Raw genomic sequence first — 22,678 nt, 5'->3', positions numbered from 1 at the left:
AAAAAATTAATATTAACCCCAGGGTTCACAAGAGATTTATACCATTATAAAATAATGCAACATTATTTTTTAAAGTCTTAGTTTCATTATCCAGGCTAAATACACACAAGTACATGAACAAGCAGTGCCCTGAGGTTAGCAGTCTTCAATATAGATGCTACGTCTCCCATACATACTTATAGTATGTTAATTAATAACATAATTATTAATAATAATAATATATTTTTCATTGTGAATAGTCATCTGCCTTTAATTAAGAGAGAGCTGAAAAGAGGTGCACCAAAATTTACCATAAAAGAACCTCAAAATTCACATGGTCCAAACGCTCAGGCCTGAAGTCAAACGGCTAATTACTGACAGAGCTGGGCCAAACATACACTTTAAAGCCCTAGGGTAATCTTGGTTATAAATTATGAATATTTTTACCTGGAATAACTTATCAATATTGATCTCAAAGGACCCTGAATTGTACTCTATCTCCCAAACACAGATCTCAAGAGCCTGCCCTCAGAGAAGAGACCCCAACACAAATGCCCCCTACAGGGCCAGGCAGGAGACAGGGGACCGGCGGGCTGGAGACGCCGGGAAGGCACTGCTGCGGCCCAGAGACAAAGTTCATTCCAAAGTAAAAGAACCCACGAGGCCCCACGAGAGGAGCCCCTGTTCTGAGCTAGCCCTGGTACAGCTCAACAGAGAGAGGCTGAGTGTCTGCTTTTTCTTCTGACCCAAGGAAGAGTTTTCCTTTCAGGAGTCGAGTGTCTGCAAAAACTGCCCTCTAAGTCGTCAAATTGCATTTGGATAAAAACAGTCTAACACAGAAAAGAGGGAGATATTATAAGAATTCTGAAAGGGGGGTGGGAGGAGAGTTTAGGAGGAAGGGGACACTTGGAGGCCTATGGCCAATTCATGTCGATGTATGGCAAAAACTATCACAATATTGTAAAGCAATTATCCTCCAATTAAAACAAATTTTTAAAAAAATTTAAAAAAAAAAGAATTCTGAATCCAAAGTTTTTGTAAAGTAAAACCATCATCTCTAATTAACTATTTAAATCCACGTTTTCCACATATCATGTTTACTCTAAAGAGTAACTTTGTAAAACATTCATTTAACACTCATAAAATTTATGAATGTTAAAAAGAATGGTAGATGAAGCAGTTTCTTGCTCTTGCTCTCTCACCTATGTGGATTAAATTATTCAAAATGCCTTAGGACTCCCCTTAGTTTATAATGATAAAATCTTATAATACTAGAGTGAGAGTAATCAGATGAGGAAATTTTAAAAAAAGGATCAAGCAACTGTCCAGCCACTGCCCGCATGCTCTGCCAGCTCCAAGCCCAGGACTACTGTGCTCAGCCTGGGAGGAGCCGTGCCTTCAAAGGGAAGCAAAAGCAGAAAAGAGCACTCAGAAGTAAATGGGTACCTAGAGAGAAGCCCACAAAACACAAACAGTGACAGACCTGATGGCAAGAAGTGAACACCACCCCATCCCTCCCCAGATTCAGCCTCACCGGGGAAACAAGGCATAGGAGAGAAGGTGTGTCGGAGCTTCTAAGCCTGGTTCCAGAAGCAAGGAATCTGGTAAAAGTAAACGAAATGTCTGACAGGAGCAGCAAAAAAGTGTTAAGCAACCACCAGGGGTCAGGTGCTGAGCTAGGCTCGACGCTTTACACACTTGGCACAAGAGGCATCTAGAGTATCGCTGGCTTCCCCTCTGAAGCCCAGCAGAGGGATTTCCGATATAGTGGATGCTAGGTGAGCCACTGAAAAAAGCATCCACAGTCAGACAGGTGAGAAGTGAGAGGATTAAAACAGTCCAAGAATTAAAATTTATAATAATAATTCCCAAGGAAAGGAAAACAGTCTACTCAGTCTAGTTAAAATGGAAAATCATTTAAGGATAACTACACTATATATCCGTGGAGGAGAGCATGGCAACTCACTCCAGTATTCTTGCCTGGAGAATCGCCATGGACAGAGGAGCGTGGTGGGCTACAGTCCATGGGATCGCAAAGAGTCAGACAGGACTGAGTGACTAAGCACAGTGCAGCACACTATATATACATTTATTTCTTAAGTTAATGAAACTTCATCAGTCTTCACACAGCAAAGGTGGACTGATCCTCTTCCTCAGCACACACTCCAACCGCAGGAGGGGCTGGATCAAGAGGGACAAGGCCCTCTTATTGAGATGTTCAGTGAGACTTCCACTCCATCCACTCAGAGCTCCCACGAAAGAGCGCCTCCTACAGGCCAGTCACTCTGCTGACACGGAGGGTACCACAAAGACACAGCCAAGTCCCAGCCCACAAGCCACCTTCTCGTGGGGATAGCCCTGTGAACAGACAAGCACACTGATGTCTGGAGGGCCTATCACAGAGGAAAATAAGGCAGGGCAAAGGAAAGAAAGAGACCTGAGGGCTTCTCTGAGCAGAGAGACATCAGAGATGAGGCAGCTGACCTGGGGGAAGTTTTCCAGGCAAAAGCACTGAGACTATAGCCTAGAGATGGCCCACAGGCCACTGGCCAGAGCAAATGAGCAAGAACTCCCAAGAGCAGGCATGGCCAGGAAGCCCACATCAGTGTAGGACTTCACTACATGGAGATGACTCAGGATGATAAAATGCTTATGCAAAACTGCTTCAGTGAATGATAAATGCTATTAAGAAAATAAAACTGGGGCTTCCCTGGTGGTCCAGTGGTTAAGAAGCCAACCTGGAATGCAAGAGACGCCACCAGTTTGATACCTGGTCCAGGAAGATCCCATATGCCGCAGAACAACTAAGCCCATACACCACGACTACTGAGCCTGCATGCCTAGAGCCTGGGATCTGCAACTCCTGAGTTCACTCATTACAACTGTTGAAGTCCACACACCTAGAGCCTGTGCTCCAAACAAGAGAAGCCACTGCAGTGAGAAGCCTATGCACCGCAAAGAGAGAAGCCCCTGCTCACTGCAACTAGAAAAGGCCTGCGGGCAGGAACAAAGACCCACCATAGCCAAAAATAAATAAGCAAATAAAAAGAGGATAAAACTGGAGAGAGGGAAAGAGTGACTGAGGGGCTTGTTACTCTACACAGCATAATTTTGACATACTGGCTGCAGGTATGAGCAGTTTATTTGCATGCCCTTTAGACTACTAAGAAATAATTTACTTTTTACTGCTCTGGTGCAATCAGCTTTGATAGTTTCAAAGAGTACAGCACCCAAAAGTCTGTGCTATCAAGTCATCAATTTGAGTCTTAAAAAAAAAAAATTACCATTTAATCTGTACTTGAGTCTTCTTCCATCAGTAAGAGGTGTTCCTTCTACAACCTTAAAAGAAAAGTTTTGTTTCTTAATTAAAAAATTTAAAAAGCACATCACTTTACCATGTGTGTGTGTGTATGTCTTATAAAATCACCTAAATTTCAATATGCCCAACAAGGAGGATCATCTTTTGGTGGGAAAGTTTAGTAACAAGTTTCAAAAATCTTTGCAGCATGCCCTTTGGTGAAGTAATTCCACCCTCAGGAGTTTATCTCAAATACAAATCTAGTAGTGACTTCTCTGTGTACTCAGACTATTGCAATAACCACCCTCCCCCAACCATCCCATGTCCCACCACAAGACTAGATGTGTTTTCAAAAACCTGTACATCTAAAAAAAAAACCTGTACATCTAGTTGATCTCTAGCTCAAAATTCTTCAATGACTCCCCACTGCTTTCCAAAGTGGAGTACAACTCCAGAACCTCACATTTGTGCAGTCCTTTCAATCAGGTTCAAACCCACTCACCCAGTTCACTATGGCCCATGTATTTGATGGCAGGAACTCATATACTTACTTGTTCTGCTATTTATAAATATATGCTCACCCAGTTATTCAATCATTTCATGTGATTCTTTTATCTCCAATAAGAGACAGTGAGCATGTTCACTGGACCATAACATCCCTTTATCTGGATCACCCAGAGCATCCCCATATAAAAGGTACTCAAGAAACACACTTGAATGGGATGAGTTAAAAAGTTCACTTGCCCAATGGCAACTAAATTTTAGTCCCCAAAATATTCAGAAACAGTGCAATTCATTATAAATTGTAAAATACTAATATGGTATCATTTGTCTTCAGCCAAACTACTATACTCTTTCATTAGCTATGAAAGGGAACCCAGTAGAAATGTAATATCTGTTTGAGATCACAGGATTAGCAAAACCACATGCTAATTTCAAATGATTCTTATCTATTAAAGGTATCTAACAACTCCTGTGTTGGGTTTTAGTCTGTGAAATATATATATGTGTGTGTGTATATATGTATATAGAAATGTATTATATATATTATATATTTCTTTAGAAATATATATTTATATATTATATGTTTAAATTATATATATTATATATTTCCATATATTTCTAATATATTTCTAAATACATTTATTTAGAAATACATACATATATATGATGCTGCTGCTGCTACATCGCTTCAGTCATGTCCAACTCTGTGAGATCCCATAGACGGCAGCCCACCAGGCTCCCCCGTCCCTGGGATTCTCCAGGCAAGAACACTGGAGTGGGGTGCCATTGCCTTCTCCAATGCATGAAAATGAAAAGTGAAAGTGAAGTCGCTCAGTCGTGTCCGACTCTTAGCGACCCCAGGGACTGCAGCCTACCAGGCTCCTCCATCCATGGGATTTTCCAGGCAAGAGTACTGGAGTGGGGTGCCATCGCCTTCTCCAAGATTTATTTATTTATTTATTTATTTATTTATAAATAAATATATATAAACCCCATCAAAACTGCTTTTCTTAATAAATATTATCTAGTTGAACTCACTTTACCTAAGTTTGTCTGAACTTGTGGTTTTTACTGTAGAGTCTTCTTACAAAAATACCTGAAAATTCACATCACAAGAATTCTCTCTAGGGCCAATGTTATGGTGAGGTATCAAAGTATTTAAAGGTTGCAGCTCTAGCCTCCTATCACTGGCATTCTCCAATCCCAGTAAAACTGATCCTTTCATTTACAGACAGTTGGCAAACTTGCAAAGCCCTAAGAATAAGATCTTTAAATGAATTATTTATTCATTAAGGAATCTCATGTTCTTTTAAATATATCCAAGTAGAGAATCCTACTGAAAGGAAAAAAAAGACTATACTCAGCACTGAGGACAAGTTTTAAAGACACTGCATGAGTTTGAAAAGAACATTCAATGGTCCAGATAACAAATTTCTGAGATGAAAATTAGAAAAGTCCTCATATTTTAAAAAGTAAAAGAAGAGGACTCAAGTCCATTGACCTCAGTAGCTTATCAACTGATAATTTAAAACTCTGCACATGAAATGACATATAGTGAGAGGAAACATTTTTCTTCCCCAGCAACCTCTGCTATTACTCAGGCTATTTTGCAAAACAGCTTATTCTTTTCTATTTGGTTTGGAAAGTTACACAAGAACCGTTAATCAGATTCTTAAAGTTCTGCTTGATAAGCAAGTGTTACAGAACACAAAGAGTAAAGGTTTAACAAACTAAAATTTCCAAACTTGGGTGGTTACGACCATCGACAACTTTTAACCTTAAAACTACTATCAATACCTTCACATAAACATGGGAGTGAAAGGAAGACCATCTCATTACACTACGCCCCAACAATACCACCTTACCTTTCCAATTGGCAGTAAGTAGAACAGAGCCTGAAGTAAAAACCAGAGGAGGTAGGCCCCAAAGACTCTGGTTTCCCATAAATCACCCAAAGCTGGCAGTGGAGGTGGGAAATTCAGAAGACTGGGCTCTTTCTGTTTACACATCAACAGCAACAGGAAGAGGAAGGCCGGCAGGCCAAGCATGATGAGAAAAACACCTGTAAATAATCAGTGAACATTCAAGGCTCTTATTTTAATCCAGGCTAGTTTGTTTTATTTTTTGTTTCAAGAATCATTTGAGTTTCTAGTGAAGGTCAGAACTCAAGTCTGGCTAGCTGTTTGAAGCCAATGTCTAATGCCCTATGAGATAGTCCTCATGTCCACCTGCTACATCTTCTGGGAAAGCAACCATGGGCATAAAAGTGGTAAAAAACAGCACACCCCCAGCACTGAAGAGCTAGATTCCACCTCGGAAACCAACCTCTAAAACATTCAAAATCCAACCACAACGGGAGTAAATACATTGAGATTCCAGCAATCTGAAGACTGGAACATCTAAAAACTATCTATCGGTCTAATCTTTAAAAAACATAAACGTTATATCCCTAAGTCTCTAACAATTAAAACAGTATCACATTCAGGGCTTCCCTCGTGGCTCAGCAGTAAAGAATCCTCCTGTCAATGCCGGGGACGTGGGTTCAATCCCTGATCTGGGAAGATCCCACAGGCCACAGGACTAGAGCCTGTGCCCCAAAGCCCTGGAGCTGCAACTACTGAAGTCCATGCCCCTCGAGCCCGCGCTCCACAGCAAGAGAAACCACCTCAAAGAGAAAGCCAAGCACGGCAGCAAAGAGCCGCCCCTGCCCGCCACAACCAGAGGGAAGTCTGCACAGTGATGAAGACCCAGCAGGGCCAAAAATAAATGAGTGAAATTATTTTTAAAAAACCAAAACCAGTACCACATTTATGTAGCATGCACGCAGACTGTTAAGCAATGTTGGACACCATCTAGAGTTATAACTTATAAAATACAAAGGAGTTAAGCCACGCAGAATTTTGAACCATTTGACCAAGAAGTCCTTTCTTGGTATAACCTCATAAAACCTCACCAACTCCACCCACTTAATAACTCCAAGCCTCTGAACACTTCAGATCTTTGACCCTCAAAAGCAACCTGTCTAGCAGGTAAGGTAGACACCATGACCCCATTGGAAGCATACAGCTTATTCCCAGTGTTACCGCCAAGCCAGGCCCTGGCACTATGGTCTGATTATTAGCAGATTTCCCAATCACCAATCGTTCACTGTCCTTCCTACATACAACTATCATGCCAACCTTCCCTTCGTCACTTTACACTTCTTTGCTCAAAACCTATGAAAAGATCACTAAAAGTTTTACATACAGCCACAAGGGCACCCTTTCTCCTCTATAACTCTCCAAAATGCTCCCACTCAGGCCTTTGCACCTGTTGCTCCTTCTAAGTGAAAATTCTTCCCAGGCTCCTATCGGGCTCACTACCTGGTTGCCTGCAGGTTTCTTCAGAGAAACGCCTTTCCTGCTCACTTGATAGCAATGACCACTCGCCCACCCTACCTGCCCTCCCCAGGCTGATTCTGATGCCTACCAGGTACTCCTCCAAACTCTAAGTCCTTCGACTGTGTGGATGTCACTTCAGAGGTTCTCAACAACGCAGGTCTTTTTGTGACAACTTTTTCTTCCTTCGAATCTACTTCTTTTAATGTGATCTCTTCTCTTCTTGCACGAAGGCTATATTGTGTAGGTAGATAACGACTCTCTTGTGACAAATGGAATTTTTCCTATTTAAAAAATAAAAAGTATTAAATATCTATAGTCAATAAGTATCATGAATGCTGCCACATTAACTAATTCAGTATCTTAATATAGCCATATAAACTAGTAAATTTGTTAAATTATATTCAGTCTTTTTTTTTTAACTTTTTATTTTGTGTTGGGGTGCAGCTGATTAACAATGTTGTGATAGTGTCAGGTGAGCAGTGAAGGGACTCAGCCATAAATGTACATGTATCCATTCTCGCCCAAACTCCCCTCCCGTCCAGGCTGCCACAGAATCCTGAGCGGAGTTCCATGTGCTATATGGTAGGTCCTTGTTTGTTAACCATTTTAAATATAGGGTGTACCTGTCCCTCCCAAACTTCATAATTATCCTGTCCCCCGGGCAACCACAAGTTCATTCTCTAAATCTGTGAGTCTCTTTCTGTTTTGTAATTAAGTTCCTTTGTATCATTTCTTTTTAGATTCCATACATAAGGGATGTCATACGATATTTCTCCTCTGACTGACTTCACTCAGTATGACAATCTCTATGTTCAATCTTAATTTAGAATTTCAGAAAAGATTCTAGGAAACATGATGGTTTTCAATGTGCTTCTTTAGAGAAAGTCACTTTAACAAAGAAAAAAACTGCCCAAGAGGAGAAATGAACCATTTCATACCTGCGTGTTTTTGTGAGGTATATCATTCCTCTCGATGCGTTCAGGCTCCCCATTATATCTGTTGATGCTATTTCCAAATGGCTTCTACATTGAAGAATATAAAACATTTTAACCATAAGAATGGCAATTTAGCAAAAGGGAACATGATGGTAAAAATTCAGTATTGTGAAACCAAGCAATAAAACCAATCAAAGATTTTCACAGCCTGAACTCAAGAATTTCAGCCTATTTTTGCTAAAAATGAAATGGAATAGAATTGACTAGAATTTCCCAATCTTCAAAAGATTGGCTCTGAGAGGTTTCGATTGCATTGGCCAAAGAGTTCGTTTAGATTTTTCTGCAATATAACATCTTTCATAAAATGTTTCATCTTTTAAACAAAATTAGACTAAATCTTATAATTTCACTATTCAATAAAAGATGCTCTAAATACTAGGAAATGAAGAAACAGTGCGTACTTACAGAGTACTACTAGTAATCTGTGAACTGCCTATTTTCTCAATTTCATCTACCTCATTTTTATTTAACCTTACATTTTCTCTCCCTAATTCTCTTTTCTCAACTCAGTCTCTTTCCTTGAATGTCATTCTCTTTAAGCAGTGGAGGGGATTTCTTATTGATGGTACAAAGGAAGGACTTAAATTTACAAAACATTTTTCAGGCAATGTATGGCTGAAATCTGTAACTTTGCTCCTTTAAAGTCATAGACAGATTATACTGCTAATAAAGCAATAGGAGGAAAACAAATTAAAAAGATAAATATATCCTTTGAGGGGCTAGCTATCAGAAGACAACATTAATAGGCGACCAAGTTCCAGCTCAGATCAAGGTCTAACTGAGCAGTGACAGCATTCAACATATACTCAAGTTTATCAAAGTGCCAATGAGCCACTTCACAGTGGTTTTGCAAATGTCCAATATGTAATCCACAGCAACCACAAGTGTAATCCTGTAACACAACTAGTCAGCTGACCCTAAACTGTAATGACGGCAAATTGACAGGGTATCCACGCTGAGGCAAAGTGTGCAAATATCACAATCAGGAGTCCAAAAGAACAAGGATGACATGATGTCAAAGCTACGTGCAGTCTAAGTACGGTCTTTCGAGCTCATCACATCATCCTCAACTCAGCAATGAGTCCATGGTGAGCCCAGGACTCAACTGGTGAGGAGCAAAGCTAGTCTGTAGCTCTTGGGTCACCAGGACTATAAGGAAGCTACACTGTAAAAAATATAGGGGTCATTAAAAGCTAAAAATGACGTGACAGAAAGCATACAACATTTGTTCCTGACCCTGAGTCATCTGACTAGTAAAGAGAGCCACTAACAAGGTTCAAACTCACTAGTAATCATCAAAATGCAATTTAAAACAGTGAGTTGAAAATCTCTGATGATCATATTGGCCCAAAAAAAAAAAAACCACTAATAACTATTATACTCAGAATGAGAAAATAGTCCTTTATACCCTACTTGAACTGGTATAAACTTTCTTGAAACAATTTGGCAATATGCAGTAAAAGCCTCAAATCTACTCTGTCCATCTGACAGAGCAGTTCCACTTATAAGATTTTATCCTAAGAATATATCAGATGTGTAAGAATATTTGTTTATAATAATGAAAATTTAAAAGAAAAAAAGCTAAATGCCTATCAACAAGGGTGCTAGCAATTATGTTACCTCCATACAATTTATAGTAAATCCAAACAATACTGTACAACAACAAAAGTGATGTAGGAAAATATAATAGACGGTTATTTGCAATATCTTAAAATTTTTAAATCTGACTACAAAACACTAGGTAATAATCCAGTTTTTTAAGGTTATTAAAAATCTGTGTGCATTTTATCCAGGAAAGAGGTAATATTAAGTGAAGACAGTAAACAATGAAACTTATTCACTTCTGTTTACTTGTAATTTTGATTTGGTCTATGATCCAAAATATTCATTGTGCAAGGTCCTACAGGTTCTGCATACCCTAATATTTCCAACCTTGAACTGTGAAAGTAATTCAATTAAAAGTGTCATCTTTGAGTACAGAAGGTAATTAAGTACAATTATGCTAAACAAAAATGTTTTTATACCATATATTATGTCTCATTCTTTTCTTTTAATTTTTTAAATTTATTTGTCTCAATATTTTCTGCGTGAACTTTAATCACTATAAAAACTTAGTTCAATCTATAATTAACATTTATTTACAATTTAAACACTGCTTTTTTTCTTTTAAAACCACAATATTAAGTAACACTCAAAACTTAAAAACGTTCTTTTTCAAGGCACTTAAAAGCATTATACCTTCTATTCTGCCAAACATTCATTTTCTAACGTAACCTCTCCAAGTCATCACCTTAGATTTAATGTTTCCCTGACATTTTAATATTATTAACCGCAGATCACACGCGGACTCATAAAGGGGAAGACGTGATCTGGGCAGACGAAACGCTGTGTGAGGCTGGAGGGCTCCCGAACACACGCACCAGCACCAGCGGAGTCAGCTTAACTTCCAACATGTCCTTCCTGGCTTCCTTCCTGGCTTCCTTCAGGTCGGCCTGGTACGATGCTGAGGCGGATCGGCGGGAGCCTTTGGGGGGCCGGCCGGGGGACCGGGAGCGAGACCTCGAGCGGCTCCCCCGGCGTCTGGAGGGAGAACTAGAAGTCGAGCCACTTTTCCTTTGCCTGAAGGAGGTTAAAGGCTAGAGAGGGAGGAGAAGGCAGAGCTTCAGCGTTTAAGTCATAACACACGCAGACCCACATTGCAAGAAGGGAGCAATGACGGAGATCGGCACCAGTGCTTCTAAAGTCACTTCAGGAGCTCATGGGAGCAGAGCATCCATCCAATGAGGCCAATGACAACTGCGGCAACGACCCGTCTCTCCTGAGACCAAGGCAGCCTTTCCACTCCTAACTCTCCTTTGACGGTACTGCCATGAAATGCATATTCTAAATCAAGTAGCTGTATATTGTCCCAATAACATATACAAGAGATACAATAACACTGACTCAGACTGAGATGGGAACTTCCCTGGCGGTCCAGTGGTTCAGACTTTGCCCCTTCTGATTCAGGGGGTTTTGATCCCCAGTCGGGGAGTTAAGATCCCACATGCCTTGAGGCCAAAAAACTGTAACATAAACAGAAGCAATATGGTAACAAATTCAATAAAGACTTTTAAAAATGGTCCACATCAAAAAAAGAAAAGAAAATCTTTAAAGAAAAAAAAGACTGAGATGATGGGACAAAAGAAAACAGCACACAAACAATAATAAGAAAATCAGTCCCATGTTTCACTCCGAATAAAACACTGTCAGATTTTTTTTTAAAAGTCCAAGACTGGGTTACTTTGTAATGTTTTTACCCAAACATTTTACTCCAAATGTTTCCAGGGATCTAGATCTCAAGGAAGCAAACTACCTCCCAGTCCAAATCCCTCCCACCCACTTTGTGTGGCCCCAGAGCTGAGAATGGCTTTACAGTTCTTAAATGAGGGCAAACAAACTCAAAAGAAGAATGAAACTTGGTGGCACATGAGGATTATCTGAAACTCAAAGTTCAGCATCTGTGAGTAAAATCTCATCGAGACATTGCCACACCCAGACCTACTCTCACACTGTATGAACTACACGTCCCACAGTGCCTCAGACATCTGCAACCTGTCCTTTTACTCAAAACCGTCACACACCCCTGTCTACAGCACCTGAACTGTGGTCCACAGGCTGTGGGCTCGAGATGGGTTACTGATCTGAGACAAGGAATGAAATTGAGAAGTGGGTAGAAATTTTTATAGCATTTTGACCAAGTAATTTTACATCTATTGAATCTGAGAATTAAGTCATGGCTTTTATTTTGTACATTTTTTTCCATTTGCCTAATAATTATGATATATTAATAAGTACTTATATATCATGGATCAGATATTTTCAAGCTCAGGTCCTCACCAGATAGGCTGAGAAGCCCTGGTCTCAAAACCAATTAACGTCACTCTCCTGATTAAATCTCAGTGTCTAAGATGAAGCCCAAACCCCTCCAGTTCTGGTTCCTTCTTAACCCTCCTCTGGCCCTTGTCCACCACACCCTTTCAGCATTGGTTGTCTGTGTCCATCCCACCCAAGCCTTTGGCACACAACCCACTGTGGAAGCCCCTGGCCCCATCACCTGAGTTTCTCTATCTGTCCTCAGCACTCAGCTCTGAAAGCCTGCCCCCAAACCCCAGGCCCTTCCCTATTCTTGTTATGCCCCAGTACCATCCAAGACAAACTGTCACAGAGTGCATTAAACCAGGGACAGGGTGATCCACGTGTCTGACTTCAGCAGACTGGGAGCTTCTGAGGAACACAGCACCATGCCTCATTCACACACTTCCAGAGCCAAAATCAGGACAGGACCCAAAGTAGGAGTGTGAGAGCCAGATCTGACTGCTCTAAGCTTAAAAACCACGCCTCCCGTGATTTCCCAATTATTATAAGCAGGGTCCATAAACCAAAGAGCGCTTACCTTGATATCACTCTCTTTCAATTCAAGTTCAGTTCCATCTTTGTATTTCACGTTGTAAAGCTGGGAGTTGCTGTCATGGCCCAGAATTTCTACTTCATAATAAAGTGAACTCCCAGGCCATCGACCTCTTACCACCTCACCGTCGGCAAATTTCCTACTTGGCATTTTCAAAAATCTGTCTGAATAGTTAAAAAAAAAAAGAGTCTGAGCATATACACATTTGTCTTTTCTCACAGATTAAACACAAAAATACAGCTTTCCAAAATGTTTAACGGGTCAAGACTTCCCGGCTAGAGAAGCCTCTGGAGGAAAGAGTGTACAATTCCTTTTACAGTTGAAGCTTAAATATGTTAACTGTTTTGTCCAAGGCACAGAAAGAGACGACATGAAGCGGCAGAGCCAGGACATACAGTTGTTCTCTCCTCCACACCAGATTTCACTGGAAATCTCTCTACACACAGCAGTGGCACTGAGGACTAAATATGACCAAACATAAAGGCTCAAATGATTTGCACCATGGAAAACACTGCCCACCTACAGTGACCACGCTTCTTTAATTAGCGAGGCACAATCTCACAAAGTGCGCATATTTTCTGATTTATAAATCTACATAAACTGTAGTTCCCCCCTTATCCAAGAGGGATATATTCTAAGACCTCCAGGCATCCCCAATGGATGCCTGAAACCACAGACAGTACAGAGCCCCATATATACTATGGGGATATATACTATAGTCCCATATATACTACACATACATACCTATGATAAAGTTTAATTTATAAATTAGGCACCACAAGAGGTTAATAACAATAACTATCAATAGGACAAATATAGAACAATTGATCCTTGAGAGTCCCTTGGACTGCAAGGAGATCAAACCAGCCAATCCTAAAGGAAATCAACCTAAATATTCACTGGAAGGACTGATGCTGGAGCTGAAGTTCAAGACTTCGGCTACCTGATGAGAAGAACTCACTCATTTGAAAAGACCCTGATGCTGGGAAAGATTGAAGGTAGGAGAAGAGGATGACAGAGACGAGATGGTCGGATGGCATCACCAGCTCAATGGATGTGAGTTTGAGCAAATTCCAGGAGATGGTGAAGGACAGGGAAGTCTGGCATGCTGCAGTCCACGGGGTTGCAAAGAGTCAGACACGACTGAGCAACTGAACAGCAACAACTTTAATAGAAGTTATATGAAAGTGGACGGTCTCTCAAAACATCTTATTGCACAAACTTAATGCCTTTTCCATCTTAACTAAGCACTTAATCATGCACTGTGGCTGATAGCTTTTGCAGTTTGAGGTACAAGAGCAAAATGGATGAATTTCTTTTTCCTTCTTAACAATTTCACAATAGATTTGTTCTTATCGTAGGTCTTAGCAACCTCAGCATATGATTCTTTTTCCTTTCCCTATTAAGCCAAGAATTTTCACCCCTTCACTTAAAAGAAACACCGTATGGCTTCTCTTTGGCATAATCTTAATTGCCAGCATCACTAACCTTGTGCTTTGGGGCTATTTTTAAGTAAAATTGAGGTCACTTGAATGCAAGCACTGTGATACCTCAACAGCTGACCTGGTAACTAAGACGGCTACTAAGTGACTAACGGGGTGGATGCACTGGACAAAGGACGATTCACATCCCAGGTTGGATGATGAGGGACGGCAAGAGATTTCATCACGCTACTCAGAATAGCGCACAATTTAGAAGTTATGAACTGTTTATTTCTGGAATTTCCCATTTAATATTATTGAACCACAGGTGACCACAGGTAACTGAAACCTCAGAAAGTGAAACTATGGATAAAGAGGGATGACTGTAGTCTTTAAGGATATAGGCTTTAAGGATGTATCATCTAATTTTAACAAATTACCTTTATTACTAACAGTAAACTGGGTATCATCTAATTTTAACAAATTACCTTTATTACTAACAGTAAACTATGAGACAGACTAGGAAAATCAAGGTTGTATAATTAACATTATATAACCTACCAAGAGTGAGAAAAATAACTTCAAGTCGAAAATGAAGAGCAAATTTGAGGTTTTCACAAATCTTTCAAGTCTTACAGCTGAAGTCTCAAATGTATACCAAGTAATTCTGCCAACCACATAACTAGGCCAGTATCCTAGCTCTTTTTTCAAATGCCTACAGCAAACATCAACCTCCAGTTATAGCCTTCTTTTCCAGTGAACCAAAGCACAGCCCATGAAGCCTGGTATAAGAACAACACCCTAAGAAACCACAAGCAATCTGCAGGAATTGCCACTTACATGAGACCTGTTTGCTACTTTTTTTCAAACATCAACTGATTGCTGGGTGCCTCTAGCTCTTAGGTAGCAAGAGCTTCTCCCTCGATGGACCAGCAGATTCACATTTCCACAGAACAAAACCAGCTTCTCCTGACATCTCCAACACCAACTGAACGAGCTAGGCCCTCTGAAGAAGGCAGTACGAAAAATCTCTCCTTGCATCTCCTTCATCCCCGAAATAGCCTCTGGGCATACAAATATACATTCCTCACTCGGCTCCTGTCAAGAGCTGATTACACAACAATACCAACATTTCAGAACTTCTGAAGACTCTCCAGAATTAAGAAAGGAGAAAGTCACATTATCACACCCCTCCTGAGAAAAAGTCTTTCCCAAGCATCACATTTCTTCCCTGTTAATCATCTGAGAGGCAAACTTCACAAGCTTCACTTGTTTAGATAGATAGGAGCTAGGTGGGTAGATGAAAGAAGACACAAAGACTTAGGTGGTGATTAGAGGATGTCAGTCCATTTGCATGTCAGGTACAAGACACCTACCTGAGATAGCATTATGGGGTAATGAAGGGGTTTGGGCTGTGGGCGGGGCAGGGGAAGCAAGGACAAGGAGACCAAATGCTCTGAGGATGAAGTCCCACCTGGCTGAGAAGTCACGTGAGGGGAACTTGAAAAAAAGAAGGTGGTGGACACCTTGGGACCCAGAGGAGGGGCACAAAAAAGGAAGGTGACACCAGCAAGTTTTGCCTATTTCAACATTGAGCTCCAAGCCTCCAAACACTAAGAAAGAGGAAGGAAATGTGCCCTCTTCTCTCTTCTCTTATGCCCCTTCCTTCTTCTCAGACCCCTTAAAATCAAACCTCTGTTATCAGTACTAGTTCTCTGATGTCAACTGACCAGGGTTGGCAGAAGGCAATCACATCTTTCTACATGAAGATGTCATTCAAGTTTCAAATAACTCTTTATTAACTTTTGAAACAGTCCCTCGGGAATTAAGAGCTGCATATGTGTGTGCTAAGTCACTTCAGTAATGTACGATTCTGTGTGACCCATGGACTGTAGCCTGCCTCTATCCATGGGATTCTCCAGGCAAGAAGACTGTAGTGGGTTGCTATGCCCTTCTCCAGGGGATCTTCCCGACCCAGGGCTCGAACCCAGGTCTCTTATGTCTCCTGCATTGACAGACACGTTCTCTACCACTAGCGAAAATCCCTTGAGCAGATTCTGTCCCTTTTTGGAAATTTTATTGCACAGATACCACATACACAGTATCCATCCAATACTGGTCATAGGTCAATTCCAAAGAGGTTTTTCTGTTATCAATCAACTATTTGGGGTTAAACAAACTAAGATATCTCCTGGATATCTGTTAGGTCTCTAAAATTAACTTTAAAAAAAGAATTAGGAATAGCAATCTTTCATATGGTGGTTGAAAAACGAAAACAAAGGGGGGACAAACCAGCATTCTTCTCAGGAGACCGCTATCTCAAACACAAATGTTCCAAAAGATGAAACCACCACCATTATGATGGAACACCTCCACTTTGCAGGAGTATCGCACAGTGCATCACATCCTAACCCTGCAGGAGTAACTAGGCAGGTAGGACAGAAAAGCCCCAGGACATTCATGCATGTCACCATACCATCACTCAAAAGATAGGCCTCCCTCAAAAGGGAGGTTTTAGCCAAGTATGTCTGCAAAGAAAGATTCTGTTTACTGAACACAATGACTTCATCCCCCCATTAGCAATGGAAACATGGGGACCCTCAGGCTTTTCTCTATTAAGCCACATGCTTGCTAACTTCAGTGTCGGTTGGCACTAGAATCCTTACACATTTTGGCTCCAATATGTTACTGTTTATCAGCACAACAGAATGTGCTATTCCCTGCTGATCACATCTTCCGTCTTTCTTCACTTTCCCAGATCAGTCTAAACATGGCAAAGAAAGGGAAGCGCAAATGAAGTCTCATGGTTTCCCTCTTCAACACCTGCACCCAAGGCTGGCCTACCGGGCAAAACCCAAACAGGAACCCCTGGCCTAGCTCCTGCCCCGGCCGCAGGGTACGAAAGAAACTGCCATCTTCCTGGTTGCACAGGCAGAATGGCCCCACTGTCGTCCTAAGCAAAATAAAGAACTGAAGGGGCAATAATTTCCCTCCTCCCCAGACAGCTCTCAGAAACCAAACTTAAATTGAACTTGGTGCTCGAACTAAATTAGCGCACACACACCCATCCTTTCCTCCACAGCAGTTACAACGGTGTCTTTACAGATGTGCACGTGTTTATTTGCAAGGTCCCCGAGGGCTGGGACCACAAGCATGGGTCCAGCTGGGGTCCGGCCAGGTGCAGGCTCTTCCACACATCAGGTGAGCAAATGCACTTGCTCCGGGCTGAACCCTTGAATCGTCCACCCGCTGTCCAACGTATCTACTGGGTCATTCTGAGTATCAACAGCCTGATTCCCGATCAGACCGCGTAATTATTTTGGTAAACCGCCTGGAACCAAGCCCTTTGCAATCTGACGCTATTTTTTTTAAGCCTTAAAAAGATACATTAAAAAGAAGGGGGGGGGGGAGGATCGAGCTTTAGCATGAGCACGCAAACCTGCCTAACTACCCGTTTTTTGAGTGCACAGAAACACCGGGCGGGGGAATGCAATGCATGCAGCCAGCCGTGGAAGTCGCCAGAGACGGCCACGACCCTCCAGGCCAGTGACAACCACCGACAATTAAAGTCAACTTGGCAACCCCACTTCCCCGCCCGCCAGGCTGCCGCGCCTGTTCTGCCTACACAAGAGCTGGGCCCGCCAAGCCACCCCGCTAATCTGTCAAAAAGGCGCTCGGAGCAGTCTTGGGAGGGCCGATGCTGCAGGGCGGGGACAAAGGCACCGGGGTGGATCACCCACCCACACATCCTCCCCAGCCAACATCATTTTACTCCGACGCGGCGCGTCCAAAATGGAGGGAAACGTCGGCAATTTAAAACCACAGCTTCATTTCCGCAGCTGGCCGGGCCGGGCGCACTTCGAGCCTCGCCAGCAGCCGCCCCGACCGACCCGGAGGAGGGGAGGGCGAAGCCGCCGCTCCACGCCAGGCGCCCCGGGACCCCTGCCCATCCGCCGCACCCTCCCCGCTGGCCTCCCCCAGATCCCTTGGAGACCGCGCTGCGGGGAGCGGGGCGGGGTTTCGGGAGCTCACCTGCTCGGTGATCCTGCGGGAACGCGAACGACTAGGGGAGAGGCGCGGAGCAGCAACCCGGCGGCGGTTCCGCGCGCGCGACACTGCCCCCTCTCGTGCTCTCGCGCTCCGCGGTCCCGCGGCCCGGGCGCGCGCATCCCCGACCCTGCCCTCTCCTCGCCCCGCCCTTCCCAGGGTTCCTATTGGCTTCTCGGTCTTTTGAATCATGCCCAGCGCTGTTGATTCGTCACGAGACGTGGCGCGTCCGCCCCGCCCCGCCCCACCCAGCTGCCGGACCAGTTCTGCGGGTGGCAGATCTGGGAGCATCGGCGCCTGGCTCGGCCCAAGAAGGATGTGTTTCCCCCGGCCTTATCTCACCCTCCAGACCCACGGACCGCGCGCTCTCTCCGCCCTTTCCCTCCCGGTACTCGCGCCTGTACAGTTGCCTGGCGATGCACAGCAGGGAAATTGGTGTGTGAAGTAGTTTGGCGAAAGAGATCGTAAAAAGCTTTAAAGGAAGTAAATTTGCATAACGATCACTAAAGATCAACTTTTCGAGGCCGAAAGTACTTCTTGCTGAAACACTATTAGTGCTCTCCTTACTATGTTTAAAAAACACACACACACACACACAACACACACACAAAAACACCTCTGGAAACCTTCCGGACAAGCTGTGGCTCCGAAGGCAATCTGGGGCTCCTTTGTCTTGGCGATGGCTGCATCTCGGTAGAAACTGACCTGGACGGTAGCTTGGGGGCAGTGGGGCTAGTGGGTGGATGTGGGGGTTGGTAAAGAATGTCCAGGGGTTCCCTACAACTCACATCGTTTTTATGACGGCTGCTGTAAGGAGGGGGTTCAACATTACGCGGATATAGTAGAAAATATTCACCAACGTGCGGCGTCGAACAGAAAATTCTGTCCGTGTACGCTGAGATACCACTTGACGTGCACACTCGCAAGTCTAGTTTTACTTGGCCTCCAGAATGCTGAACCATTACACTGTTGACGACGAATCTGTTATGGATCCTAAACCTTTTTTTTTTTCTCTCCAAGTTATCATTATTGGTTAGTTGGTTTCCTTCCTTTGAGGTCAAGAGTTTAAAGCAGTCCACTGAGGTTCCCCATTTTGCAGTGTGGTTTTAATCAAAGTATTTTTTAACCCAACTACTAGGTTAATCTAACTTACTATATAAATTTAAGTGAATTTCTATTTTGGAAGCACTATCCATTAAATTATAATAAGTGGGCTTTACAATTTATAACCCAGCTTCTGGTGCAAGAGTGCTCCTTTTCTCAGTTACAACTACAAACCACCCAGGTTTGCTATTACAAAAAGAAGTAAAAAACAAATAACACATTGAGCTTTCTCTGTCTTTCACATCCAGGGTATGAATGAGTGGTGAATTTCCCGGTTTAGTTCTCAGAGAGACATTTGTCATCCACAGTTGGCCAGTTGCGGATTTTCAGAATATATAAAGTCACTTGGAGAGCTGTGTCTTAGCACTGGTATTTCCCTGGCAGTTTAGTGGTAGACTCCAAGCTCCCTGTGCAGGGGGCATGGATGCGATCCCTGATCCAGGAACTAACATCCCAAATGAATGGCTCAACCAAAAAAAAAAAAGATTAAAGCATAACCAGTGGCTATGAGTGGCACAGTCCCTGTTCCCACTGATGAGGAAAATGAGTAATGGAGAAGCAAAGCCAATAAACACTGCCACTAAAGCAGCCAAAAGACATACGTGGGGCCAGGAAGGCTTAGATATGAACTACAAGAAATATGATGTCTTCTAATGTGCCCATTATTTGGCTCCACTTCCCAGAGGATCTGGGCTATCAGGTCTGACACATGTCTTTCAGGATATAGGTCTAGATATAATTTCCATGGCATGAAGAAGTACAGCTAGACTCATCTGGTACTGTTCATAACAAACTTTTATGCACTGTGAGCTGCAGAAAGCCTTCTTTCATAAAGTACAAGAATCCCAAGAGCTGTCTTATAAAAACACATTTTTACCAATGTTATTTGATCTGATTGGCTTGTATTCACATAGCTATGGAGTTTGTGATTAGCATGATGAAATAATTAGGTTGGTCTTGAGACAATTTTTTCTTTCATTTTTATTTGAAGAACTTACATTTCTGTATATTTACAACTCTTATCCCCCTCCTTTTTTTTAAATATTTATCTATCAGAGGACAGAAGGAGAGACTTTCAGTACATGGACCTAAGTATACTGCTAGCCTCAGCTTCAGTGGAAGAATTTAAAAGAGGTAAGGCTAGTGAGAGAGAAAGAAAAGAAGAGGCAGGAGTTGGTGTAATAATCATAGTTTTATTTATTAAGTTCTGTCCTCTGCCTTCTGCTGCTCTAAGGACTTTTTGTATCTTCATTTATTTATTTCACTTGACCCTCAAGACATCGCTGGGCCAGGAACACCACGTGGCCCTGTGAGTCAGTGTGAATTTCAGTTCTAACACTCACTTTCAGTCCTCTCCCAGCCTGTTCTCAAAGCCTTGATTTCCTTATCTGTAAAGTGGGGATAATAAGTGTACCTGTTCTACAAGGTGATTGTGAGGATTAAATGCAGTTATATTAGGGTGGTGCAAAAGTAATTGTGGTTTTGCGTTGTTGAACTTTGCTGTTTGATATTGGAATCTATTCTTAAATGTGGTTATGTTATACATCATTTTAATGCACAATTCTTGCTTTATGCTTCTTTGCTAATGACATTACTTGCTATTTATTTATATTTATTTTAGACGAGGGAAATGATATTAGACAAAAACCAAACTCAAGCGATTTTCTTATTTGAGTTCAAAATGGGCTGTAAAGCAGCAGAGAAATCTCTCAGCATCAGCAACACATTTGGCCCAGGAACTGCTAACAAACGAACAGCGCAGTGGTGGTTCAAGAAATTTTACAAAGGAAATGAGAGTCTTGAAGATGAGCAGCTCAGTGGCCGGCCATTGGAAGTTGACAGTGACCAAATGAGAGGATCATTGAAGCTGATCCTCTTACAACTACACAAGAAGTCGCCAAGGAACTTAACCTTGACCATTCTACAGTCATTTGGCATTTGAAGTAAATTGGAAAGGTAAGAAAGCTCATTAAGTGGGTGCCTCATGAGCTGACCAAAAATCAGAAAAATCGTCATTTTGAAGTGTCATCTTCTCTTATTCTACACAACAGCAAACCATTTCTCCTTCCAATTGTGACATGCGACAAAAGCGGATTTTATACAACAGCTGGCAACAACCAGCTCAGTGGTTGGACTGAGAAAAAGCTCCAGAGCCAAACTTGCACCAAAAGGTGGTCATGGTCACCGTTTAGTGGTCTACCACCAGTCTTATCCACTACAGCTTTCTCAATCCCAGTGAAACCATTTCATCTGAAGTATGCTCGGCAAATCCATGAGATGTATCAAAAACTGAAATGCCTGCAGCTGGCGTTGGTCAACAGAATGGGCCCAGTTCTCCATGACAACTTCAATTGCAAGTTGCACAACCAGTGCTTCAAAAATTGAATGAACTGTGCTACGGAGTTTTACCTTGTTCGTCTGCCATATTCACCTGACTTCTTGCCAACTTACTATCACTTCTTCAAGGATCTCGACAGCTTTTTGCAGAGAAAATGCTCCCACAACAAGCAGGAGGCAGAAAATGCTTTTTCTAAGAGTTCATCAAATCCCAAAGTATGCACTTTTTATGCTATAGAAATAAACAAACTTATTTCTTATTGGCAAAAATGTGTTGATTGTAATGATTCCTATTTTGAATAGCAAAGATGTGTTTAAGCCTAGTTATAATGATTTAAAATTCACGATCCAAAACTGCCATTACTTTCATACCAACCTAATACATATTGGAAAGGTATAGCAGCCAACAACTCTTATTACAGCTGTATTTCAAGTTCATGGTCAGCATTTTTAATCAATTATAAATAGATTAACTGGTGTTGTCAATAGCATATGTGTCAATACCTTTTTGATGCATTTGTTGTTTTTTTTCTAAGTACCTAAATCCTTTGAATCCTCCTTTAGCACAGATTGGCTTCATTCATGGCTCAGACAATAGAGAACTCACCTGCAATGAAGGAGACCCAGGTTCAATCCTTGGGTTGGGAAGATCCCCTGGAGAAGAGTATGGCAACCCACTCCAGTATTCTTGCCTGGAGAATCCCAAGGACAGAGGAGCCTGGTGGGTTACAGTCCATGGGGTTGCAAAGAGGCAGACATAGCTGAGCAACTAACACTTTCACTTTCATAGTATAGATTAACTGGTGTTTTCAGTAGCATATGTGTCAATACATTTTTCATGCATTTTTGTTTTTTATCTAAGTATCTAATCCTTTGAATCCTCCTGTAGTTGCTAGTTGTTTTATCCTCCTGTAGTTGCTTTATTAAATATAAGACTGCTGTATCTTCAGTCTTTTGGTCTATACTATTCTAAGTGAAAAATCTAACCCACTCACTGGATTTAATTTTTTTAACATTTAATTAGTTATTTGGCTGCACCAGGTCTTAGTTGCAGCGCACAGAATCTTTGATCTTCATTGCAGCACATGAGATCCTTAGTTGCTGCATTTGAAATGTTAGTTGCAGCACATGGGATCTAGGCCTTCTGCATCGGAGCACAGAGTCTT

At 42.1% G+C, this 22,678-nt stretch overlaps 1 protein-coding gene and 1 long non-coding RNA gene across 2 annotated transcripts in view; one reads left to right on the top strand and one right to left on the bottom strand.

Annotated features, from left to right (window-relative positions):
* The window catches only part of LBR (lamin B receptor), a 28,540-nt gene extending 10,376 nt beyond the window's left edge, over window positions 1-18,164 (bottom strand). The window contains exons 1-7 of the mRNA XM_020879485.2: window positions 18,057-18,164; window positions 12,589-12,767; window positions 10,577-10,792; window positions 8,100-8,183; window positions 7,250-7,442; window positions 5,647-5,843; window positions 3,264-3,318 (exon numbers count right to left, since the gene is read on the bottom strand). Of these exons, the coding sequence (XP_020735144.1) occupies window positions 3,264-3,318; window positions 5,647-5,843; window positions 7,250-7,442; window positions 8,100-8,183; window positions 10,577-10,792; window positions 12,589-12,753 (910 nt within the window). The 5' untranslated portion in view covers window positions 12,754-12,767; window positions 18,057-18,164. The remainder of the gene's footprint in view (window positions 1-3,263; window positions 3,319-5,646; window positions 5,844-7,249; window positions 7,443-8,099; window positions 8,184-10,576; window positions 10,793-12,588; window positions 12,768-18,056) is intronic.
* A 148-nt stretch (window positions 18,165-18,312) lies between these two features.
* LOC110128622 (uncharacterized) lies at window positions 18,313-21,749 on the top strand. The gene is made up of 3 exons (XR_002311235.2): window positions 18,313-18,506; window positions 20,232-20,309; window positions 20,797-21,749. It is a non-coding gene; the product is annotated as an uncharacterized lncRNA (long non-coding RNA).
* The last annotated feature ends 929 nt before the right edge of the window (window positions 21,750-22,678 follow it).

This window comes from Odocoileus virginianus, chromosome 11 (genome assembly GCF_023699985.2).
Source record: "Odocoileus virginianus isolate 20LAN1187 ecotype Illinois chromosome 11, Ovbor_1.2, whole genome shotgun sequence".
NCBI lineage: Eukaryota > Metazoa > Chordata > Mammalia > Artiodactyla > Cervidae > Odocoileus > Odocoileus virginianus.
The sequence above is the reverse complement of the archived record's forward strand: the minus strand, read 5'-3'. Positions and strand labels throughout refer to the sequence as shown.